The 20,599-nt window shown below is 40.1% G+C and overlaps 1 protein-coding gene across 5 annotated transcripts in view; it reads right to left on the bottom strand.

Moving 5' to 3' along the window:
- The window catches only part of Mitf (transcription factor Mitf), a 63,418-nt gene that overhangs the window by 25,345 nt on the left and 17,474 nt on the right, over positions 1–20,599 (bottom strand). For all 5 annotated transcript variants that reach the window (XM_066725190.1, XM_066725188.1, XM_066725189.1 and 2 more), the window contains exons 2-3: positions 17,275–17,482; positions 14,467–14,832 (exon numbers count right to left, since the gene is read on the bottom strand). In XM_066725190.1, coding sequence (XP_066581287.1) covers positions 14,467–14,832; positions 17,275–17,482 — 574 coding nt within the window. The remainder of the gene's footprint in view (positions 1–14,466; positions 14,833–17,274; positions 17,483–20,599) is intronic.

Genomic DNA, 20,599 nt, shown 5'->3' with positions numbered 1-20,599 from the left:
ATTGTGATTAGGATACGTTAAAAAAAAAAAAAACAATTTCCATGATCCGTGAGAATAATGATTCTTATCATAAATGAAATCGATAGAATTCAACCGTTATACTCGATTTACACAATTCTCAAATGATTTTCCATGAGTAAACTGAGAAATGCGAGAGTCCGGTTTACGGCACACGCACAATGGCTCTTCCTATATATATATATATATATATCGATGTGACCGATTTTTACGGATGATGACTCCAATAGCGACGTTTCCGGCCTCGGATATCATTGGCGAATCGCGTCGAGATATATTCCGGACGTGAATAAAAATCACGCAGCAATATCTCGCTGCAACTTTACATAACGAAACGAGACCAGTAAAGGTATACACGTAGCCATTACGTGGATCCACGGCTAACCACTACCATGACAATGGCTGGTATCAGCAAGGCTACTGCCACAAATTAGTAATATTACCGACTATCCGAGCAACCCAAATAGATATATTAAAGACCGAGAAAAGGATAGTTGCTGATTTCATTCAATTTTACCAACTCCCACTCCCAAAGGAAACCGCTGATGAGTGCTTAATATGTGTGGTACGTTATTTCTATTCGCACAATTATTCCTGCAAAAGTATCGCCGTGACGAAGAGGCCAGAGAGAGGAGAGAATATGTAACGTGGACGGAGCACTTTTTTGCCTTATCAGCCGTGGCCGTTGAAAGTATTGTCCTCGGCAGAAGACAGCGATAAGTTTTAGCGCCAGTTTTGCCACGTCGTTGGCAGATTTTTCCAAGGGACTATTGAACTCTGGAGTATCCACTATCCGCCATATGCGAGGATCGCATTACGCAGCTCCGGCACGTAAGATAAATTACAGCGGTAACATTGCTGATCCAAACGAGAAGCATTATCGTTCATCTACACGTTCCCAAATGAATACCTCACCAGCTACAAGGTTACTTCACTTGCAACATTTCAGAGACCTAGCTGCTAATTCTAGCGCTCCGAATTTATTCAGAAATTTCCATTACTCTTGCCGGCATCCAATTGCAATCCTCTCTCTCTCTCTCTCTCTCTCTATACTTATTCCACGTGGCGAACGCTGAGAAATCTCCACGTATCGACAGCTTTATTATCGGCTGTATCCCAAATGAACTTGTTAATGGGTCGATTATCACGATCGGTATCGCACGTGTTCTCGACTTCAAGGTGAGAATATCACCGGAAATACGTGATTTATCCAATCTTTGATGATGATTTCTGTGAATTCGTCAAAGGTTTTTCTCACATGGCTCGGACCCTGTATCGTGACTCGCCAAGATCGATTTAATCTCTCCTCGGGTTTCTACCAAGATTAAAATCTTTAATCGTCATTGGTTTCCTTCTTCGGGACAATCGGAAATCAGATTTTGAGAATTTTTCACCTCGACTCGCTTCGCGTGTCTGCATACCGAGATACGTCGTTTATATGCCAAGTGAGATTGTCCACGAATCGGCGCGATTCATTTCATAGGTCTCGTGTTATTAATACGTGTGACGTCAGAACAGCTGTTACCATTCGAATTAAAGACAAATATAGACTTTTAATTATGCAATTGGATTATTATTGACGGCTTAATTAGTTCTTCCGTGGTGCGACACTCGAAAGAAGGAAAATGGCTGTATTAACGTCGAAATTGAAGTTTGTTTTGCAAGTTTGTGGGAGTGTGAGAGAGAGTTTATATATATATCCAAAGCTTTGGGAACATCCGGATAAAAATTCCTATATACACAGGCACGTTAGCGGGGCTTGCGTAATTTTTTAAGTAGCTATTTGACGAATGTATCTTCCAGCCGAGAAGGTTAATTCCAGGAGAGAAGTTTAAGCGTAACAGATATTTGCTAACCGACTTCACTTCGACATTGTCATGTAATATTTCAAGGCAAGGTCCACTCGTGTTAGTCGCGTGTGCAGTCGCGTACTTCGTCCCATTGTGGCACAATGAACCAAATTACAGACAATTTTACTTCACATTTTCCACCGCTCCATCTCGATTTAAAACGAATTGCAATTACTTCGTCTGCTTACCGCTTTATCTCATCCCGTTCAATTAACAACGCGCTGCTCTTTCAATTTGTTTCAAGCTTTTCGATGAAAAGCCTTCTTCCCCAACTTTTTACGCTCACCTTTCAAACATAACTACTCTTCAGCGCCTTAATTACCCATCATCAAAAATCACATTACAAAATTATTCGCAACGGAATCAACGTTTGATTCCAACGTCAAATTTTTACAATTGCGTGTTAAACGATGAAATACAGAGTGATCTAGTTGTAACTGGAAAATAACTCATTTTCAAGGGTCACGAATATACATAATTTTTTGGAATAATATTAGAACACGTGGCTGACCATTTTAAAGAGTTTTTCACTTTTAGTATAATTTTATAATATTTTTAATTGCAATTTGTTTAAAATTTTTGCTTCTTTTTTTTAAATTACTCAATTGCTTTCTCGCTGGACATTCATATGTGCAACTACGATTCCTCGGGTGTAAGGTATTTTGTTTTTCAGAGCTACCATCACATACTGTTACACTGTTTATCAAAAGTGATTACGTGATTGAATCGCTTCGTCGAACAACGCCGTTGTACCTGACAGAACCAAAAGAGAATGTTTTTTCTTTCTTTTGTGGAAATGCTTTTGAAAATTGCACAATGTTACAATAGACTTATTTCTTTCATATATATATATATATATATATATATATATATGTATAGAGAGAGGATTCGGGGATTCACCGTGACGGCATAGAGATTTAAAAAATTACCAATTGTTCTGGAATAATTAAATTAAAACTTTGATGTCAGTGAACATGCGGAGCGTGCACGATCGAATAATTACAATGTAATAAAAATGGTACCGTAAAACGAAAATAATAAACATTACCACGCTGAATCAAAATATAGATATATATACCTACTATAAGTGTGCAACGTAAATTTGAAAGCTTTTCGAATTCATTTGATAATAATTGTGAGAAACTTTGACGCCGTTATTAAATAATTAATTTAAAAAAATAGATTTAGGAAAAGAGAGATTAAAAAATTATATTAAAATTGCTTTTGGCGTGTAGATACGTTGAACTCCATAAATGAGACAGACGTGTAAGGTAATGAAGATGACGACTTGATATAACGGTAATTAACATTAAACAGATATGATATCTATACGTGACATTTTATAGGCCGACAATTTCTGTACTAAAAAAACGTGACGTAGTCGCGCAACGAAACATTCCTTTGATAAAATTGTTAATCCAATAATAAATACCAACGCAATATAAGAAGAGGACGGCGACGAAAATAGTATTCGCTTTATTTAGAATGCTAATATATATAGACCAATACGCAGATATTTTAACATTTATTTATTTAATCCACACACGCGTTCGTTAAATACACAGAGGAGGTTACAATTGACAATCGTGTAATATTCTATTAATTTACCGCGGTATATAGATTGTTTCTTCAAATTCGCTTACTTTAACTAATTACAAGGGATAAAAAAAGGTATCATAAATATTTTCCAGTCGTAATTATTGAAAATTTCAATGAAAACGTAAAATAGTTTTAAAAAAACATTACATTACTCGACGAGATTTGGATATCAAATCGTCTTTTTGCAATCTCCAAGAATATTCGAGATAAAAATTTCTCCTCGGTTTGTTACACAGAAAAAGATAGTTCATACACGGGAGTAAGCCATTGTAATCAAGAAGAGAACAGTCTTTTATCACCAACTTAACAGTATATATCTTATCGTTTAAGTGCAATAAAAACACAAAATCAGGACAAGACTGCAAAGAACCCCCCCCCCCCCCCTCTATCTCGTTCCTTCTCGGGACTGTTGAAGTTTTCAAGAAACGCCTCGAATGATTTATAAGGATCTCAAGATACGCACGCGTATAAATAAAATTCATTTATAAGGGGAGAGAATAATATTTATTAAGAGAGGAAATCTGCTGCTGGCTGGCCACGGTAAGAATCCAGCGTAGAAATTTCTGTTATTCGTTGAAACGAAAATATTCAAGGAGACTGGCTCTGAATGGCTGACCTTAATTGCCGATTGAGTTAATAAACCATTGATATAATATCAAGATGAAGCGATTAAGCGTAAAGCAGATCGAACTCTATACACATATGAGATGATTCCTAGCGAGACGTTGGATTGACACCTGAGCGCGTGCTATCATTTATATTTATGAGAAAGAAGAATAAAAAATAGAGGGGAATGTGCATCAGAGCAGGACTGTGGATTTATTTAAGGAAAACGATACATCTCGCTTGTCTCGTTACGAGCGACGCAAAAGCAGACGAAAGTGTGAAATCATTCGCAGTTTTAAGGGCAAACGCTCGATCGACACTCGAGCGCCCCGCGATTTATATTTAGATAAAAAGAGAAAAAGAGGCAAGGGTGATGGAAGCACACCACCAGGGCTGCGTGGATGTATTTAATGAAAACGCTGCGTACATCTCACTCACTCGACTCACCTTGCACCTACGAGCGATAATGTTGAAAACCGGCATTGTGCGGGACGCAGTAAGGTGGCATGCAAGAAACAAGCGTACACGTGGCTGCCGAGAGAGTGTGTATCAGTTCCAGGCGATTTGCCTTCGAGCGCTATCAGAGCCCAACACGAACCATTTCTTCATCATCGCAGCACACAACGTAAACACTCGCAGTATTATAACGTGTACACCACCGATTCACGTGTATAGCGCGTCCCCCATCCCCCACCCCTCCACCCAACCGCTCGTTCAACCGGATCACCGAACCGGCGTTCTTCTTTCTCGCCTCAATATACAACGATTTGTCTCACTCTAACCAAGCAACAACAATCGATTCAATCCGATCCAATCTGATCTCAATTGGATTTCGTAAGATTGACCCGAGTGACGAACGCGGTATATACATGTACTCCGTCCCTACACGCTCTCTCTCTCTCTCTCTCTCTCTCTCTCTCTCTCTCTCTCTCGATTATAATCGGCCAAATCACAAAATATTTCCACGGGTCCTTTTCAGCCTCTGGCTTTTTCAGTTTTCAACACTGCTACAAGTCTATAACCCGTCCTCGACTGGCGCACGTCCTATTCCGTTGTTCCAGCAACGCGTGCCTCCTCGCTATTCAACGCACGACTCCCCCTGAAATCCCGGCATTTTTCTTCCTCGAATACACCGAGCGGCATGACCGCGAGACGGAAAAATCTCAGAAACGCCAGGATTTTTCTTCCTTCTCGCTTAAATCACACCAGCCGACAGGAGGCTGCTCAACCTTCGAGCGTAGTCTTCCTTGCACGAGTTATTACCCAATCAACGCCAACAATTAGGTAACAAAAACAAATTGGCTCTCGGATTTCCAGTCGAGAAGGCCGGATTCTCGCAATGGAACGAATACTGTTCTCCTCTGCTCTCGGAATTCACAGAACTCGCATTATCCCAGGCGATTGAGTCGTTTTTGATGAGGTATTCCTCGAAATTATTGAGCTTCGCGTTGTTGTTTGTAAATATTCACGAGTTTGGTTCTTGGTTCGTCGAAATTTTCGTGCTGATTGTTCGAGCACCGAGTTACAGCGAGCAGTAGGTATTGTGACGCTGGGTAAACTTGTTTTGTTTCTTCAGAAGGAAGTGTAGTGTTTCGTTGTTGCACGGCGATATTGAGCATGGAGGTACCGATAAATCCTTGGCAGGTGAATAGCTGGTGGGATGAGAGAATATATGTATGAGAGAGAGAGAGAGACAGAGAGAGCCCTTTCGAGATCCTTGACCCAGTGGCGATCCTTGTGAATGAAGGCCAGCGGCGAGAGGGTCGATCAATGGCACTTTCGTCACAGTGGCTCGAGTAGGGCAGCTGGCGTGGCGCGATAGCCAAGCACCCAGAGCATTTTCGATCCAGATCGGAGAGACGAAGATGGATAGAGAGAAGAAGGGCGGAGGAGCCGCGCGAAAATCGATCACAAACACTGTTTACAACGTCTTCCTGCCGTTTCACCGCTTCTTCCAGCAACAACAATCAAACATCCGAAGATTGAGGTTGCTCAATAGCGCCTGTATCGTTCCAACAATACCTTCAGAGTGTATATATAAATATATATATATATATATACTCCCTAGCGAACGAAAAGATAGCCCACAAATCGACGAATTCGTTGAAAAAACTAACTCCTAGAAATCTTATATCTGCAATTCGTTCCTGTTCATGATTTCACCATTACTGCTCTCTATCTCCCTCGAAATGTTTCCGGCTTCCACAGAATAGACCCATGTGACTCTGTTGATCCAGCGTTGATACACCGAAGACAAGCTAGCGAAAGAGAGCAAGGGATCGAAGAGACCACAAGAAGGCAGCACTCGGTTTCGAGTCGATAATTTTCGGGAAATCTCGCAGCTCACCGAGGTCGATTTCACTTGGCTCGAGTCTTTCAAGGTTGCCTCGAAACAAGAACTCGATCCATAAATTCCTGGCTCTGATATTATTAATCAAAGCTTGGCGCATCCCTGTGGACCACTTCCGCTATCAGCAAGCATCAGAGCGTTGCTCGTTCTTCGGTAATCGTGCTTCTCTTCCCAAACCCCGACAATTTGTTCGAAATCTGTTCTCTATCGACGAATGAGTTTTGGAGCTTTCGTTTAATAGGTCACTTGATTTAGCACTGTTTCCGCATTAATCCTGTGTTGAGATATCACACTGATCGATCGCGATGTTGCGAAGAATCTTCTTTCGGTGTTTTTCGAAGTTGAAGGAAATGCGCGTGCGCGCGCGTCCGGTCGACGCTTACGACGAAGACGAGCGAGATTCGAAAAGTGCGCGAAACTAGTGACGGATTTGCGGGTGATCGACTTGGATCGAGGAGTGACAATGGACGGTAGCGAGACGAGAAACAATAGGCCGTGCAGCGTGACCACGGGAATGAAACAACACCTCGGCACGAGGAGACACGAGAAGCCGTTCTGAAAGAACACGGTGGCGCGCCGCGCGGTACCGTGCCGATCGGGCTTCGGCAAAGTTCGTTCGCGCGTCGTCCGAAGCGCCGCAGCACTGTGGTGGGCAGCCTCGTCAACCCTCGGAAACCTTCGACCGCCCTCGGATTAATTCGGGCGAGCTCGTTCACTTTCGGATTAGCATCGCACGCACGTTTTTCTCATTCGCGATCCAACTGCCGCGGTTGCCGTGCGAGAGACGTCTCATCCTTTTCGTGTTTATATTCTTTCAAATCGATCAGCTTCTTGTACGCCCAATAAACATCAGCAACTAAAATGCTCTCTATATCAACGTTCTTCCTACAAATACTGAACGACTATACCCGAATAGGGCTATGTATAACACATGCATAAATATAAAGTAGAAAAAACGATATGATTTAGTTGTTGTTTAACCGGCGCACCTTAGCTTCAACATTTTTGCAAGATTTATCGACATTAGACATCCTTTGATCCGTAATACATTGAATTTTACGTAACGAAGCTTAAGATTTACGATTCCCTCGCTCACTTATATAAGGAAAAACTTTTAAAGCGTTATCGTGATAAAGATAAAAAATACATCCAGTCACTAAAACTTTTACTTAATCATTTTTCATTTGCCTGATTATTACCATCAGCTAATACTTCTCATTAAGCATAATACAAAGTAGCAGCATAAAAATGTTTTAAAGGTTCTTTAAAAAAGAATATAATTTGTAATAGTGTATCAATCTTTTTGGTATTCGTTATGAAGTAGAGTGAAAAGCAAATTGAAGTATAATGACATGCACACAGATAACATTTTAATCTGTACATACAAAAAGTACGGGTTGAAGTTTCAAAGCGATGAATGATAAGAGCCTGTTAACTGCCATGAAGAAAGAATTATAATGCGCTATCAAAGTCTATATTAAATGCACCAAGTTTCTTGACTCAGTATAGAGTATTGAACGAAAATTGTAACATATATACACACACAACGTAATGTATATAAAAAGCAGTAAAAAAAAAAAAAAAAAAAAAAAACAGGCAGGAAAGAAAGAATTTTAAAGTTTAAGAAATAGTCGTGCGACGTTATCATAATTGAAATGTACGGAATGTTTTTTTTATTTCACATAATAAGTTCTTATCTCGCGTCACTATTGTCAGAAGACAATGCAAAATGAGTTTAGTTTTTTCGGTCGCGCCAACAATGTCGTTTCCTCCAAAGTTTACTTCTACATAGTATATACGTAGGAGGAAGAGCTCGTCAGTTGTGTACATGTATATGTGTGAATATACGACCGCGCTCGCGTGTGTGTGAGATGGAGAGAAACAGAACAATGAGAGGGAAAGAGAGATCAAGCTTATATAACGCAACTAAGTAAGCATCTCCTAATTCACGATCACGCATCCTACTCTCTGCAACTAAGATTACTTCCTGAGCCATACATCTTCAACATTCACAGTAGAATGCAATTCGAACAATTTCTATTAAACACTACTCGACGATAAAAAATGTCTTTCTCAAATGAAACCTCGTACAATTAACACTGTTAATTAAACACTACTCACCTTTTTCCTTCCAAGATCATAACTCGTATATATAGATAGATAGATAGACGGACAATGTTATGATTTAGCAGATTTCGTATTTCAAGAGATTATGTTAATACACGACAGAAACATCATTTATCTACTCGCAACAATTGTTGCTAATAGATTATTCAGCACTCTCAATGAATAAACGAGAATCTCATTAAATACGTAATGAGACTGCTGGTCTGCGGCAGGTGTTAACGTCCTGGCCTTTTTTCAAATAATAGTATATTCAGAAGAGATAGTATAGTATACGCGAAGAGCTTAAATAAGCGTATAATTTACTTTTGCCATACAGAAGCTGTCGCATCATTGCTCCAACTAATTTAAGAATCATTTTCTATTAACTATATTTATTAAACTTTTTTGGGTCATCCTAACCTCCAACTTGAAGTACGTCCAGTGGGAAATAAATGCTTCGCATCAACTATCTGTGAAATAATGGTATACTCGATAGCCTTGACAACAATTTGAAGATCTCAACTCTTTTTACGCATGAACCGAAAGTTTACGCGAACGACTCAAATAAACGCATAATTTATTCTTTCATCGTGTAGAAGCTGTTGGATCGTTGCTCCAACCAAATTAAGAATCATTTTTGGCTAACTGTAAACTTATTAAACTTTTTCCAAGTCCCCCCTGTGCTCGAAACTTGAAATGCATCCAGTGGCAAATATTGTTTCGTACCAACCATTACCAGCGGAGGCTGTTGCTTGTGAACATAATCCGATAGTGATTAATCGACAATCAATTGACCGCAGTGCCAAGTCTGATGACATAGGGATCATGATTAAGCTCTTTGTCATCAAGGTTATCTCTCAAGACTCAATTTCCGGATCAGCCGGCGACACAGGGAAAACATCTGCCGGTCCACAGTTTTGATAAATTGCACAATTAATTAACTAAAAAAAGAGAGAGAGAAAAAAAGAAGAAATATTTGGAAAAAAAGTGGAGTAAAATTTTTGATTCACTAGGAACTGAATGAGGAATAATAGACGAATAAAAGTATCGTAATTTTATTATCGGTGAACCAATAGGGGTAGCAGCCTTTGATTGGTAGATTTTTATTGTAGGTGGAAGGAATTGAGAAGCCATCGGGCTTGATTGGCATAAAAAGAGAGCAAATTTGGCGCTCGGCGTCCCCATTTTCAAGTTTTGTCAGAAAATCAAGCCGAAAAACATGAAAATCCATGCATATCCAGGGCGCCACATCCAGAACTGGCTGTGCCGTGTTTTTTACGAGAGTTTTTATGACTCCGGCAAACAACGGTATCACGACAATCGTGAACGAGATCCGAATACCGAAGCAGAAGAAAGTGCGCTATAATACGATTCCGCGTGACGTACAAACCACTCGAATCAATCCAGAAGCCAATCGACGTTTCTCCCCACGTGACTTAATAATTAAAACTAAATAGTACAAGCCTTACGCTTAATTAAGAACAATCCTCGATTTGCATTACTCATGCACGTTCGACAATAAACAACAAAAGCCTCTCCGGTGTCTTTTGTTGCGTTACACAAGTTGCACACAGGCGATAATTTAATAACAAATCAATAATCTATCGTTTCCCATTATATCATTTCGAGATACGTAATGGAATTTAACATACCCGAAGAATTCTCTCATCTTTACTCACGATTTCGTTCCGTTGAAATATACATTTTGTCGTCCAACAACATTGGACGTTATACACGCGTGCATTACTTTGCTCGTTTTACTGGTAGTAATGCAAATTAAACGACAAAGCGTGCAAATTCCATGTTTCCACCTTATTTACTGCTCAAGCTACTCATGCAAATATAATTCTATAATTTCATTCACAGCTCTCGTGAATCTGAAACATTTACTGGACACAATGCACCTAACTGTCAGAGGCATGTAGAAATTCTTCGCGTATCACAAGGCCACTTTGAACATTTCTACGATAAACGTTTTTCGCTCTCGAGTGGCTCGAGGAAAAAATATAGAACACGATGTATGCACAATTTTTTATCCCAATTAGAACCACAAATTTGGACACTTGTGTGGCAATGTTGAAATTGGCCAAAAAGGAAACAGCTTGGAGATTTACAGTTACGTAGTGGTTTCTTTAGAAATGTATCAGGCTCGAAAGCTGAATGTGTTAAATGCTAGATGAAATATCAGTAGTATCCTTGCTTGATGAAATTATAAGCGTATCGTATACGATGACGTATTGACAGATATTCAGCTACCATTGACGTCAGAATCGACCCAGGCAACGTTTTATCGACAAGTGGATGAGTGTTACTTCAATAGTGTATATAGGATATAATCTGTCCTACGTTATCAGAACATTCCCTTCCAAAAGTATATACAGACAGTAGTACATTCAGCATCCAACTTCTGAAATAATAAAAAATAAATGTAACAATTTTTCCAAATTTTTCAACGACCGAAAAGAAATTTAAAATTCTTTTCCATGATTAGAGGACAGAATCTTGGAGAATATTCCAGCAATATTGCAACAAGGCAAGTCCATAATCGGTGATACAGAGAGGGGGACGAATGCATCGTGCAAATTGCCATAGGCAAGCTAAACGCACTTTGTCCCGTATTGGCGAATACCGCGAATATCTACTTTGTCCTCCAAAGTGTATTCGATCCATTATTCAAAATGGAGAGTCGCCAGGCCAGCTGGCAAACGAGATTTCATCTATTTCAAGAGTCTCAATATTTGCTCTAAACCTTATAGCATATATAAATATATTTTAAGTAACTATCTCCAGAGAGTTTTGCTCTCTCTCTCTCTCTCTCTCTCTCCAGAGCTTTTTCGTCCAATTTATTTCAGGCCTAGGAAAGTTTCCTCGAGAGTTTATATATACACGAATCGCCTATCGAGTTGCATTGGAAACATAAATGCTGTTTAAATTCCCATTAATATATACCAATACTGCAGTCCTCGTCCTTTCTACCGGCGAGAAACGATTGCAGCGAGGATTGACCTGTTAAATAATCATGATAAACATAAATCAAAGAAAGTACTTTCTACGTTAAAATTCTTGCAGAACTCGCGTACTCGTTTGGTATTTCACACGCCACTGTTCTTAAACATTAACGACCTCCAAGCGAACGATTAACGGCTCTAATTAAACGAACTTCTTAAAAGTTCCCTGCACTTTGCGACCCATATAATCAAACTCCTTATACACTTTTTTCTCCACTTTTTCTCAATAGCAGCCTGTCGTACGATTTTCGCATGACGTAATTATATTTACCAACTACGAGAAACAAGCTGAAATCATTTCGTACGAAAGAAATTAATTGCAAGGCTAATCCCACGAGCTTTTATGTTTATTTAACGATGCATCGTTTCTACGAAATAATTCTACTTAAATAACGTTGGTTTTTTCAATGGACGTTTGTGCTAAGGACACCCGGTATATTGGCTGCTCTAGCGGCATCGTATATCGGATCAAAAGATCAATTTAAAGGCGGTAGCTATGTGCCGTATATATGAACGTCGTCACCAAAAACAATTTCACCTTATTAAGAGACCAGGACCATAAAGCTGACGACTTAACGATCCACTAGCTTGCTTCCCATCTACCTCTCACATATTACATGCATGATATTCCACACGCGAGATTCAACTTTATACACGCATCTCTTCGCTCGCCCTTCGAGCTATCACTAAAGCCCAGCGTACAAAGGCACGTTAAATCAATATAGTATACTTTTTCAACAGCGAACAATGCAAAATCATGCAAGATAACAAGTGGAGCGAAAAAACTATCATATTTCTTACGTCATCGCAGTGTTGATTTTCACAATTAAGAAGAACCTACGTAGCAACACAATTGGCACATTTTTGTGTACACCAACGTTTCTCGAGATCTCGTTTGTAACGAAAAAAAAGTATCTTTTGGTGTACGTTTCTTCGAGAGAATTACAAAGATTGGGCTACCATCTTTTTCTCTCTCTCTCTCTCTCTCTCTCTCTCTCTTTTTATGTTAAGAAAAGGGAACAGCGATCCAAGATCTAGGTTAGATTTAATTCCATTGAAGATATCTGGTTCGCGTGGGTAAATGCTCGATTTAATAGCATAGGTGAAAAACAGTTTTCTCCATGAAGTGGTAGCATCTTGCTTTCCTCGCTGATATTGTGCAATGGTGCATTGACCCATGTGCTTCTGGCAACCGCAGTTACGTGAACGTGGTTATTGGGGCTAAGGCAAACACAGTGTCGAGCATTGCAAATTTCAACCATCCAGAACTTTACATATCTCATCCTCCTCCCCTCTCACGTATCTCTCTTGCTGTACCATACTAAAAGTGCCAACTTCTCTTTTCTGCCTATTCAACGATTGTGTGTGTGTGTGTGTATGCGTGCGTGTTCGCCATTCTCGATTTTTCCTAAACCACTCGTGAAGCTTCAATTGCACCGTTTAACATCCACTTCAAAAAGCGAAAGAGACTTCAACATACAGGCTCCTTCCAGTATGCGATTTTGGAATAAAGGAAAAACTGGTTTAACTCTCAAGGTGATTCGAGCCAACTTCAATATAATGGTGGATCCATAGGGGCTGGTTCAAATCCAAAGAGGGCACGAGTTTGCCAATTCTATAAGTCCTTGCATCAGTGTTAGTAGTAATATTGTTCGGAATCTAGCTGCAAATTAGGTCAAATGAATTAATAAGCATCGAAAATGGTTTAGCATCGAGGCATTGAAAGAGAAATTCCTCTCGTTGCTCTCTTCGTTCGTTAAGACCAGCTTCGACTAATCCGATTCGCTTCCTGACGTCACGAGAAGCACACGATCCTCTAAATTCATCTATCAAACCTGTCAGAACACGTTCCTTATTCTCGGGTAGATTATCTATTTAACGATCGAGTGGAAAATTCTTTTATCTCATTTCTCGTTTATTACACGCTCAACAATTTTAAAACGCTAGCTAATTATATTTTCAAACGCAACACCCATAACTAATTTAAAAACCTCGCTAATTCTTCTCTTCAAACTAAACTTTCCGTGTTGTTCAAAGATACATGTACAGGGAGCGCCGGATAAAGTGACCCAACGACTCGCTGTCTCTGTCACTCCTGATCTTCCACCCCATAACCTGAATTCATTTTCGAATCAAAAATATGATGTAAAAGAAGTGAGAGAGAAACACATTTTATCTCTCTCTCTCTCTCTTTTACAGACACACAAATACACATGCTCACTCATTAATTGTGTCGAGTATGACACATGTTTACATAGAATGAACATGTGTTTGCAAGAGAGAGAGAGAGAGAGACTGCGTTCGTCTTCTCTATCACTCCCGCTATACACCATATTTCCAATCGACAAATGAATTCAGCTTACGAGGAGGAACAATAGGAGTGACAGAGACAGAGAAACCGAGTCATTCGATCCCTCCTCTCTGTCTATCGTCAATCAATGATATGCCTATTGTTCGCCACCCCTATTATAGCACTTTCAGACGCTAGGTCATTTTATCCGTTGGCCCCTATATATATACCACTAAAAATACAGTACAACTCGCTCACCGCCTTCAAAAATCAGGACAGATTTGAGAAAAGCAAATAGAGATTTTAATCAACGTAACAGCTTTTGCTCGTAAGTAATACTATATCCAGTGGTTGAAACGAGGTTCCCTCGAGGAAGTATGGAAGCTTGAAATACAGTTAAAAATATGGAGCTTTGTGTCGATCGAGGATGCTTCAGGACGATGCAAACACGAGAAGGAAATTTGTCAGATTAAAAGTCTTTTTCAGCAGGAAAGCTTCGCTTTTGGATGGTCCAGATTGAAAAGAATCCCTTACAGTATTATATAGAGAGAAAAGTAAACAGTCTTCGACTATGGAAATGAATTGTTTGGAAAATTATAAATAGAGAGAAGCCATCGAGGAGGATTCAATGGGGTTTACCTCAGAATTGCTGGTAGCCACGCTAGAGAGTCCGGGTGACATGGCGCCGCCGGTTGCCGGATCGGGGCTAGCCGAGACCGGCTGAGAATGCGAGAGAAGCGCAGGCGCGTGCGGATAGGAAGCCAGATGGGGCTGCTGCGGTTTAGCTTGGTGCACCGCTGGTCCAGGCGGCGCGCTCTGCACCATTATCGGCACTTGACCGTCCAACGGAGTTCCATTGGCGCCACTGTCGCTGCAAGCTCGACTCACGTCCGTCACGATACCACCATCCACTCCACGGAATGATTCGTGCAGGTACTGACGCACCTGGTTCTTCTGCTTCTGCACCACATGGTACCTCGTCGGATTCTCCAACAACGTCCGCACCTGCAAATCCACACCTTCCATCAGTATATTATAATCGATTAAAGTACGCAAATATAAACTCTTATTATTACAAAGTTAGACAATTTCAGCCTTAATTCTTCTTCTCTTTCCTCCTTCCACACCCTCCTCGCCATTTTCTTCATCCTTTTTCTTCCTTCGATAAGCAAGTTCCGAGATAATGATTATGTTACGAGGAAAAAGTGTCAGGCTCCAAGTTTTAGCCACGAAATAGCATTACTTGGCCAATTTACGCCGCGAACTTTTTATATTTTTTCCGCAGCAAGAGTGACAAAGTTGTCAGGTTCATAATGCACATGCAGGATGCTGCAGCTGCACGAGTTTAACCTACATAGTGGATCATCCCTAAGCAAATTACCATGGTAAGTAGTTGCTGTTGTGGTAGCCAGTGACAGCCATGGTAATCCAAGGAGAGACATTAAAGTGACTCCATTTTTCGTCAGGGATTATAATCTAGGGTCTCGTCCATTATCTCGCATCTCTCATCGGTTCAACTCGCGGAGAGAATGTAATGCTATCGGTGCTTATGAGTTTATCTCGCTTTTCATCATCCTAATATCGAGCCATCTCTCTCTTCGTCTTCTCCTTGCTCCCATCCCTCCGTAACTGCAGAGATTCCAATTAGAGATACCCTCGACTACTTCAGCAGGTATGACCACCAAAATGGCGGCGTCCCTTCGATATAAGCTTTCTTATAAATATGCTAATTCCCGTCATTAATGCTGAGCTAGTATCAACTCGATTAATCAAAAAAAGTAGAACATTCGGGGAAACAAGCACTACCACTATGTTTTTGATTAAAAACCAAATTGGCATTGTGACGCCATCAAGTGTTCTTTCGCGATGGAAAATTGGCCGGAAGCTCGCTTTGTCCCTTCAGCAAACCCCGTAATGCGCGATACACACCGATATATCAACGATTTGCAAAACGATCAACTTTAAAGCCTCGAGAGAGCATCGTAATTGCTGTCCCGCAGTCAACACCGTGGCGAATTCGCTGTGACGTATGTCCTTTCGCGTGTGTGTTCGATAGGTGAAAGAAGCGAATAATTGCAATCGACTCGGTTGACCTGACGAGCTCTGCGATAAAACCATAAAAAGGGCTGTAGAGAAAAAAGGAAGAAATTCACTTGAATTTCCCCAATAACGCGTTCGAACCCCTAATTGCTGCCAACGGTACAGTATTAAAAAAGGGAATCGAATTATTTTCTAGCAACTTCTTTCGCACACAAGTACATATATAGGTACATATTTAACGCGATCAGCGATCGTCGAGGTAACGATTCGTCGTAAATAAAATACTGGAAAATTACAGCAAAACGTGGATTTCTCGAGTTTATTCCGATATCGTCCGATCGCATTTATCAAGCGGTGAAAGAATCTTGCAAATAAAAATCTAATAATGCCATCCAGACACAGGTGTATATATATATATATATATATATATAGTATAATATATAGAAGGATGGGAGAAACGTAGGTAATGTATCAGAGATTTATTTATTTCGTAGCAGGAAGGTGAACAGATTGTCGATAGCGATGGGAAGCTCATTGCATTGTGTATCCATGTGTGTATATATGTACGGGGAAAAGGAAGGGTTATATAAAAGGTGGAGAGAAGTGGAGAACGATACGGAGAGGGAAAAAATCGATCGATATCGCGTGTGCTTGCAGCGATTCTCACGCGTGGCACAAGTTTTCGCGCATGCCACATGACCATTGAAGTTTTGGCAGTGAAACGCGACTGCGATGACTCGGATTCCTATCGTCAGCTGGCATCTACGTCGTTGCTATATACCCGCTATATATGCCAGAACACGAAGTATTAATAGTAAAATAGCAAGTGTCCAATCCCGTTGACTCTGTGCGTGCAACGCAACCGAAGCAAATGGACGCATAAAAAATCAAAAACCTCCTCGAAAGCACTCGCGAAATCCTCCGGTCCTCTCTTCATCCTCTTTCAAAACCACGAAGATCGATCGAATTAAACACTGCACTCTGTATGCGATTACACTCGAAATTTTTAATACTACGAATAAAACGAACATTTTTGCAACGGTTGTGATGGATGCACGATAAATTATTGTACGGTTTATGAATTAAAAATATTAATCCACTCATTACGATCGATTCCGATGACGCCTCGAGTGCAGGGATAAAGTGAACTATATGACCTCAGTTCCGAGTGGTCAGCAAGGTTGTCTATTTTAGGGTAGTTCAAGGTCAAAGTTTATTTTCAGTATCAACATCAGCACTGTCCTACTGCAAAGCGTTCGAGGAGAGTATCGAAGCGAGTGGTGCAAAAGTGTGGGTGTGTTCAGGTATAGGTAATGGTAGCTAGTACACAAGTATGTAAGGGGAGAGTTTTAAGGGTGAGAATTGGCGAGAATGACGAGGGTAAGAAAAACGTGATCTGAAACGTACTTGCAAGACTTGAGGTGGAACATCAACACCAATGGTAGATAAGGGTGTCGGAGGAACGGGCCGAGGTGGTGCAGCTGCGGGCCTCTGCTGTTGCAAACTCTGCCTGAACTCAGCCTCTCTCCTTTCCTGCTCTTGCTGCTGCTCTCTCATCAACTGCAGCTTCAGCTGCGTCCGTGACGTTGGCGTCGCTGTTTTAAACGTCGGTGGACTGAAAAAGCAACGTTTCCTTCACGTAAAACTCACTCTAATTATATACTATACGCTCGTTTATCGCGACCAATGCTCTCGTATAATTTTTTCTCCCATTTATTTAATCGCACTCGAACTCTTCATCCCACCCATACGCGTTATACGAGCCCTGAATCATGATATCCAATTTTTTATTCCAAGATCAAAATTTGTTTTTAATGTAAACGCGTGCTACCGTTCGTATGTTTCTCCCTTCGAAAATGCGTTTTTTACATCAAAGTTGAAAAATGAAATAATATCTGAAAGGTCTCAACTGGTTAATTACATTTCAGTGTGCCAATGGAAAAAGCAGTTTCGAAGCTGGTTTAATTTAAATCGAACGTGGTATCGAAGGACTGCATAATTTGGAGCTTTAATTTAAAACGTTCGACTTGCAAAGAGTGATTTTCATTTTATATTGTAGAAAGTAAAACAAAAGGGAAAATTCGGATTAAATGAAACGAGATTTTTCGCTCATTTTTCAGGGACAACATCATAATTGTATTAAGAATTTCTTTGGATGGAAGTGATATTGGTATATAAGGGCGTTTTAGGTAATTAATAAACTGCCGTGGATATTAAATATTCCAACGCCAACTTTTACGAGCTATTTTTACGATTAACCCTGTGAAATCAGTTAACTCGAAAACTTTTTAAATAAGTCATAGTTTCTTGCGACTCCCGTAAATCGTAAAGCACAATTTTATTGAATATAGATATTCGGTCGATTACATTTTAAAGCATAGTGAGTATAAATATGAAAGATATTACGAATCTCAAAAAATGAATTTATTTCAAGTGCAACCAAGTGCGAATTTTCTATATCATTTATACAGCTTTTTTTTTCAAATATGCTATCGAATATAATAAGCCTTAATGCATTTTCGTAGCATCAATTACTTGGGTAATAATATGGATTAAATATATATGCAATGTCAACAATATATATTACCGGTGCGTCAGCGATCGATAAACGACTATTCTGGGAAAGTCTCGAATGCAGATAAACCCAACAGAATCTCAATATAGCGAGTCCCAAGTCCGAAAAGCGTCTGAGTAATCTCACGACTCACGAAACAAACTTTAACTGCATTGAATTAAGCAAGTTGACAAGGAACAAGAAGCACTGTGCAAACTTTCAAAATCCATGACTAATTATTTGAAAATTTGCCATAAATAATGGGCAAACAATAAATGTAAAATTGAAATCCTGTGGTAGAAACAATGTTATGGAAAAACGATAATGAAAGCTTTGATCCAACGAAATTAGAGTAAAACTATCATAAAACTAGCTTTCGAGGATGAATCTAGCTGGAATTTGAATTTTAGTACCACATTTACCAGCTGGCCTGTTTGACTCTCGAAGATACTATATGAGAACTGCAAATTTATGCATGATAATGCGATCTAACGAAAGCATTCTGCGAAAGCAAGCAAGCTCTTCAATTATAGAGGCTCTAGCACAAGTGCATCATCGTGTTTTGCTACCAAAAGTTCAACTAAGAAGATATTCGACAAAAGCTAGCGCGAAGAATATTTATTCCGTTTACACGAAGTTGCTCTAGATTTTGTTGATTCTTAACCAGACTCTGCAGTCTTCTAAAACTAAAACTATGAATTCTTTCCTCAAAGAAGACTGCTATATTATAATCTTTCAATATTTTTCTGCTAAAACAATGCTTCGATACAGCCCGTTAATTATAGGAGCTCTAATAGAAGTGCATCATCGTGTTTTGCTAGCAAAAGTTAAACTAGTTCGACAAAAGCAGGGGAGCAATATTTATTCCGTTTACACGAAGCTGCTATACACAGATTTTGCTGGTTCCTCAACAATTATTGAGTCTTTTACATAAAACTACGATTTTTTTTCAAAACGAGCACTGCTTTTTAATCCTGAAATATTTTTTCGCAACAACAATGCTTCGATACACACTCGATCTCCTATACCAATCATTAATTTGCTGATCATTGCAGAACACGTCATGAGTCACTGTACATTTCAACGCCTCTTAGCAATTTAATCGTCTTAAAATTAATGATTTATAGAGAAGATCGATCAGCCAGTTCCTAGCGAGTCTCTCAAAAGTACAAGATAAATACATTTCACGGGAGAGCGAGCAACAACGAAAAGACACTCCCAATTTGGGAACAAAGCCAAGCTTGGCCCATATAAGAAGACCAGAATAGAGAAATTGCGCAATTTCGACCACGACTCGTCTCTCCCCACTAAAAGCTTACACCATTCGTTGTAAACTCATCAGAAATTAATTACGATGCACTCGACCCCTGGTAAACTGTATTCCAACAAAAACAATCAAGTTTAAGCGTTCGCTCACTATTTACCACGCACACAAAAATAAACAAATGAGTGTGACAAGAAATATTTGCAAAAAAACCAATGCCTTGTAAAAATGGTTGCAAAATTCTTAGAACGTGCAAAGAGCCAGAGGAAAGGAATTCGCATGCTCGATACTTCCAGCGGCAAATATCCATTGTTCGAAATTTTATCTCCAATGACGCATCGCATCGTCAATAACTGCGTGCACGCTCTCTGTCTCGGCGAAAAAATTGTAATTTGAAGGGTGCGAGAAGATGGAGAAAAATTGTGGCGGAGCGTTCGACGAATAAAAACGCTGAAAGGTACAAACGCTGTAAAATTGTTTTCATTCAGTGGTATAAGTTATTGAGATTAGTTGGGATAAAACGGTCGTTACGAGGGCATAACGGTAAACGGATATGGAGATATTAGAGTGTAGCGCGATGGGATTTTCCAATCTTTCGCGTGTAGCTTCGAATAAATTATCGATGTTTCATAAATGAATTTGCATAATGGGTAATTGGAGGTTGCGAGGAATCCTGAGTAAACAAGAAGCGAGCGGCACACCAGCAGCGTCGGTAGGAGAGTTTGGGGGAGGGGGAGGGGGGGGGGGGGGATAAGGTGATACACAAGCGTGGTTGAGAATTTCTCGCGCCAGTCAAAGTGGTACTGGCGCACGGGAGGACTCGATTGGGAGATGGAAAGGTCGCGCGATCGAGCTAGGGGCTCGACTCTCTCGCTGCTGGTATCGACCACGTCTAATTAAAGGATTCAATGTCA

This window comes from Prorops nasuta, unplaced genomic scaffold (assembly GCF_024137725.1).
Source record: "Prorops nasuta isolate Cenicafe-Biocafe unplaced genomic scaffold, Cenicafe_Pnas_1.2 PNAS00004, whole genome shotgun sequence".
Lineage (NCBI taxonomy): Eukaryota > Metazoa > Arthropoda > Insecta > Hymenoptera > Bethylidae > Prorops > Prorops nasuta.
Note: the sequence above shows the minus strand (reverse complement) of the source record. Positions and strands in the feature narration are given on the sequence as shown.